The sequence below is a fragment of the Lathyrus oleraceus genome, chromosome 6, assembly GCF_024323335.1.
Source record: "Lathyrus oleraceus cultivar Zhongwan6 chromosome 6, CAAS_Psat_ZW6_1.0, whole genome shotgun sequence".
NCBI classification, from domain to species: domain Eukaryota; kingdom Viridiplantae; phylum Streptophyta; class Magnoliopsida; order Fabales; family Fabaceae; genus Lathyrus; species Lathyrus oleraceus.
In genome coordinates, this window is record NC_066584.1 from 503,708,178 (window position 1) to 503,713,280 (window position 5,103).

Below are 5,103 nucleotides of genomic sequence, written 5' to 3' on the forward strand. Positions count from 1 at the left end.
GGGGAGGACTTATACCACTACAACAAACAAGACCTTAGACAGCGCTTTTTTTAGCCTTAGACAGCGCTTTAAAGCGCTGTCTAAACCTCCGCTGCTAAAGGTTTAGACAGCGCTTTTTTAAATCTTAAAAGCGCTGTCTAAGCCCCCCCCCCTTAGACAGCGCTTTGGCCAAAAGCGCTTTCTAAGACCCTCCTATTTTAATTTTTTTAGGTATACCTTAGACAGCGCTTTTCAAAAAGCGCTGTCTAAGCCCCCCCCTTAGACAGCGCTTTTTCCTAAAGCGCTTTCTAATCCCCCCCTTAGACAGCGCTTTTTACAAAAGCGCTGTCTAAGGTATACGAAATTTTTTGAAGCTTTTGTTTTAAACCACATTTTTTCCAGGTTTATAAACTAGAATTTCTACCTGTTTTCAACCAGATTTTGACAGACAATTATCACATTTTATATATGCCATTTTGGCCTTTTTTCTACCAATTTTTGGCTAACAAATATATATATATACCAATTCAAACCAATTTTGCCTTAAATGTATCAAAATATATACAAATTTATGTACACATTTACAAGTCATAACATATACTACAAATGTACACATTAATTACACAAATTTATGAACAAACATTGAGCTTTATCATGAATTGACACCACTCCTCTTTGATTTCGTCCACTTGATCCTTTGTATAAAATGCACACTTGAATTCATCAAAGTACTACATAATAATATAACATATTTTGAATTAATTCCAACTATTTAATTATATGAGATATGTGTAAATATAAAAATAACTCATAAGTTAGAAATACATACATCGGTGGGAATCTTTAATCGGCCCAAAGCAAGAGTATCTCGCATAAACCTCAACATGAAATACCCGCAATCTATTTGATTACGTTGTTGAGGACACTACATATGAAAAAAAAATATGGATTATAAATCCTAAGTTTTATCAAGTGTCATCACTAATATAATAAAAAATGTGGTAATTAAAAATATACCGCCACTTTAATCCATGTAATGGAGTTGGCGCCCCTCCTTGAGGTTTGGATATCTCGTTCGGCCCGAAAAGCTTGTAGGACGCTAATAAAATAAAAATGAAGCAATTAGAACAATTCACATAAACTAAGAAAATTTTTGAACATTCTCACTTACGTGTCAATTAGGACCTTCATATCCGGGTATATTGTCCAATCATTTCCTAACGAGTCAAGATAATACACAATTTCTCGGATAGGATTGATTGCGAGCAACAACCAATGTCCACTGTAATGATTAGGCAAACGTTAGATGGTAACTTGGAAAATAATTATAATAGATGAATTTAGAATGAAATGCTAACCCGGTATTAAACGGTATAAAGTGACATATTTTCATAATTTCCAAACGGTTCATAAAGTGCGATAAATTATCAAAAAATTTAAAGAAGGTTAGTTTATTGGAAATTGCGAAATTTCCGCTAGTGTAAAAAATAAATTATAATTTTTCAGAATTTTTTTTAACAAGTTACTAAATCAATAAGTTATCTCATAGCAACAACATCCATACTCTGTATAAGACCAAACATTCTCACGTTGCTTCTCATTAAAATCTCAAAGCACATTTCCCATATTTACATATATTTTGCAACATACTCTTCATTATTCTTTAGATATGGCCTCACAGAAATCCATCATCATAATTTTATTTTTTGCTCTTACCTTCTCAAGCATGAGCTTGAGCCTAGCAGCTCGCATCTTTTGCAAGCTATACCATTTTTCAAAGGCATTCCAACTTTACCTCCTCTTACCATTTTTTCATTCTTCTTCCCAGCATCTTCAACCACCACTCCATAAACACATTTTCACTTGTTCCTCTGTCTCTTACTATGTACTCTACAAATACAACACATATTAGTTTCATGAGAAATGATACTAAAATAAGAATATATAAAATAAATTTGGCAGTCAATTTACAGTTTCTATCTGATTATTCTATTATATATATTTGAAATGTCTCTCCAAGCAAAACGATGAATTATGAATTGCTAATCATTTTTAACAGATAAAAGTAAATTGTAAGAGTAATGGTACACTTAATCTTTTGCCTTTCTGTATAGTAACTTGTGTGTTAGTAACAAAACTATTTATTAAACGGCAATAAAGAAGTTATAATCAGCAAAAAATAACAAACCATTAGAAACTTAAGAAGATAAGACGATGCTTACGATTTTGATATAACATCGGCTTTCATGATTAAGATATACAATATGCACAAGTTATAAACCTTACAAGAATTTGGTGCTATTCCTTTTTTATGTTTTAAAAGTCATCATTGATGAGAAACAATTTTGTACTAATCAATCATTCTTAGCAACAGGTCCAAATACTTTAAAATCATAAAATTTTCAACTTTACAATACCACATGTAGTAACTTGTGTGACAAATTTGTCATGATGCAGGAAAAATATTCACCTGATTAGGGGAAACATACTGATAAGCAGTATATCCATTGTGAGTGAATGAAATCAATGTGTAAAGCTAATTTGGTTAAAATGGAGTCAAATAAAGTGATTCATGTTACAATGTTTTCACATAAAATAAACAATAAAGTTATCAACCTATTATTACTGTCATCAAACATGGAAGAATCATAAATCAATTTTGATACAAAATATCAAGCATACCAAAAGCCTATTGGGTTATATGAAACTCACTTTTCACATCCCATCAGCTGAAATTTCCTCCTTCTCCCGCACACAAGCACCAATCCTCATAGATAACTTGACACAAGTATGCTTCACAGAAGACAAATGTAGCATAATTGATGATGTATTTTCAGGAACATGCATTAACTACCATAAATACTAGTACTTGGTAATATAAACACTAACATGAGAAATATCAAATATAAACCAATGGCAATGAAATATGGTTAAATACCAACTTTCAAATACTCAGAATTTTATTAGGTGTTATAAGCTACAAAATGTTTTTATAAATAAACTCATCAACCAGATGGATCAACAAAACTGAATCCAACAAAATTGTGTCTTGAATACATGATAATGATAGTATCTAATTGGCTTCATATTTGGGATCGGCGATAACCAAATGATATGCTATAACCAAAGCAAAAATGAAAATGCCAAGAGAGTTGGCAATGAATCCCAAAGCTTCATCATCAATCATCTTTTTCTTTTCCTGAACATCACAATCAAAACTAAATATAATTAGAAAAATAACATTAATAAATCCCAAACGTTAATTGTTCAACTATAGCTATAAACGAATTCTCATGTAGATGCTAAACTGATATGGTTCGAAAACTCTCCGACACTCTAAGTGTATCCAAATATTTCAAGTAAGTCACCGCATCATACCTATCAGGAAAATGGCACACAACAATCAGTGCCTAAATGAATAATTAAATAAAAGGCATGCAACCGCAATCTAATCTATGACATTGACGTTTTCAATGTCCCTATAACCGCTTTTGACCCTAAATTTCCACATTGTGGAGAATTGCAAAGCAGCTATTACAATGACTGTGGTTTAAAACCTTGATAAGCAGCAAGCACCATTAAAGATACATCAAATAGAATACAAATGCAATGAAAGAACAAACAGCAAAAGAACCTGACTAGATAATCCAACAATTTCCTCAGGGTCTTGAGATCAGAGACGAGTTGCTTAGTCTGTTTCCCCAAAGTATGCCAAATTGGATCCAACTGTCTCCTGACAATCTCATCAAACGACTTGAACAACCCATTCTCCACAGTCAAATCCTCCACATCAACCTTATTCGTCTTCCTCATCTCCTTCAAGCACGCACCCATAACTTCAACAATAGCCTTCTGAATCCCCATCATGTACTTACTCATCGGAACCCTAATATCGACAACATCCGGCGGGTCCTGCTCAAGCTCCTGCGAAACATAAACCTGAAATCTCGGCCAAAGATGCAGCTTACGAATATGCAAACACTTCATAGTTCTCTCCGCCTTCGCAAAACCCGAAACCATCGCTTGTGGCCTATCGGAGAAAACACGAACAAACGCACTTCGATTGAGAGAACGAAAAATCCTAACAATAAAAGCTTCAGTGGAAGTCTCCGAAACGGAATGAGCGTTGAGGATGATGAGTCCGGAGATAATTGAGGCAGGTAGTTTATTAGTGAGAAGATCAACGATGAGGATTCTAGGGGTAATGAAACAGACGGAGCCGGAAGAGTAGAGGGAGTGGCGGTGGTTAACGGGGAGGTCGGCGGTGATTTCGACGGGGACTTGGTAGAATTGGGGGTTTAGGGTTTTGAGATGGAAATTGATTTTGGATTTGAGAGTGGCGGAGGAAGGAGATAGAATGAGAAGTGTTCCCTGAGAAGTGGAGTGAAGAAGGAGAAGAGATGAAATGAGTTTCGATAGAGAGAGACCTGAAGAGAGAATGACGAGACCGCCATTGGTGTCTTCGAGAAGCTCTGTGATTATGTGTTCGTGGAATTGAAGACTTCCAAAAGCGCTTTCTAAAAGCGCTTTCTAAAAGCGCTTTCTAAACCCCCCCTTAAACAGCGCTTTTGGTTTTAATTTTTTTTTTTAATTTAAAGACTTTAGACAGCGCTTTATCAAAAGTGCTGACTAAGGTCTATATTTAAAAGCGCTTTCTAAAAGCGTGTCTAAGGGGGGGTCTTAGACAGCGCTTTTAGAAAGCGCTGTCTAAGACCCCCCCTTAGACAGCACTTTCATTATTTTTTTGGAACATTTTCCGTGTTTTATTTTAATTTTAACCTTAGACAGCGCTTTCTTTTAAAAGCGCTGTCTAAGATGCGCTGTTAAAAGTCATTTTTGGCGTAGTGTACCTTCGTAGCCAGACTTGCCTCAGTCTGTTGGATATTTGTATGCATTTCCCAAGTCACAAGTTATGAAGCAGTCTTATCATTGGAAGATCTCGATCTGACTTACCCTAGTGGCTTGAAACTATATGCCCCTGATTAACCATCTTTTGGAGTAGCTAACTTCTTATGCTCTTGAGGTGGCCTGCCTCAGTACGAGCCTTGAAGTAATTTTGCCCCTGGTTATCTGATCTTTGAGGGAATTCCCATGGTAAACTTATCTTGTAGAGATTTGTAGAAT

The 5,103-nt window shown here is 35.2% G+C and overlaps 1 protein-coding gene and 1 long non-coding RNA gene across 3 annotated transcripts; both read right to left on the reverse strand.

The window, feature by feature from the left end:
• Nucleotides 1-814: 814 nt before the first annotated feature.
• LOC127092059 (uncharacterized) lies at nt 815-1,262 on the reverse strand. The gene is made up of 3 exons (XR_007792068.1): nt 1,151-1,262; nt 997-1,078; nt 815-904 (listed from the first exon to the last, which is right to left on the reverse strand). It is a non-coding gene; the product is annotated as an uncharacterized LOC127092059 (long non-coding RNA).
• A 386-nt stretch (nt 1,263-1,648) lies between these two features.
• Nucleotides 1,649-3,215, reverse strand: LOC127092769 (dolichyl-diphosphooligosaccharide--protein glycosyltransferase subunit 4A). Of its 2 annotated transcripts, XM_051031661.1 has the most exons (3): nt 3,037-3,215; nt 2,692-2,772; nt 1,649-1,869 (listed from the first exon to the last, which is right to left on the reverse strand). In XM_051031661.1, exon 1 carries the CDS (start codon nt 3,164-3,166, stop codon nt 3,053-3,055), a length of 114 nt encoding a protein of 37 aa, XP_050887618.1. In that variant the 5' UTR covers nt 3,167-3,215; the 3' UTR covers nt 1,649-1,869; nt 2,692-2,772; nt 3,037-3,052. The 2 variants fall into 2 exon arrangements, with proteins under 2 accessions (XP_050887618.1, XP_050887617.1); XM_051031660.1 differs by having other exon boundaries at nt 2,692-3,215.
• Between the last annotated feature and the right edge of the window lie 1,888 nt (nt 3,216-5,103).

What these genes read in the sequence shown, in the direction of transcription:
- LOC127092769 (XM_051031661.1), bottom strand. Translation starts at nt 3,166, where the DNA reads ATGATTGATGATGAAGCTTTGGGATTCATTGCCAACTCTCTTGGCATT.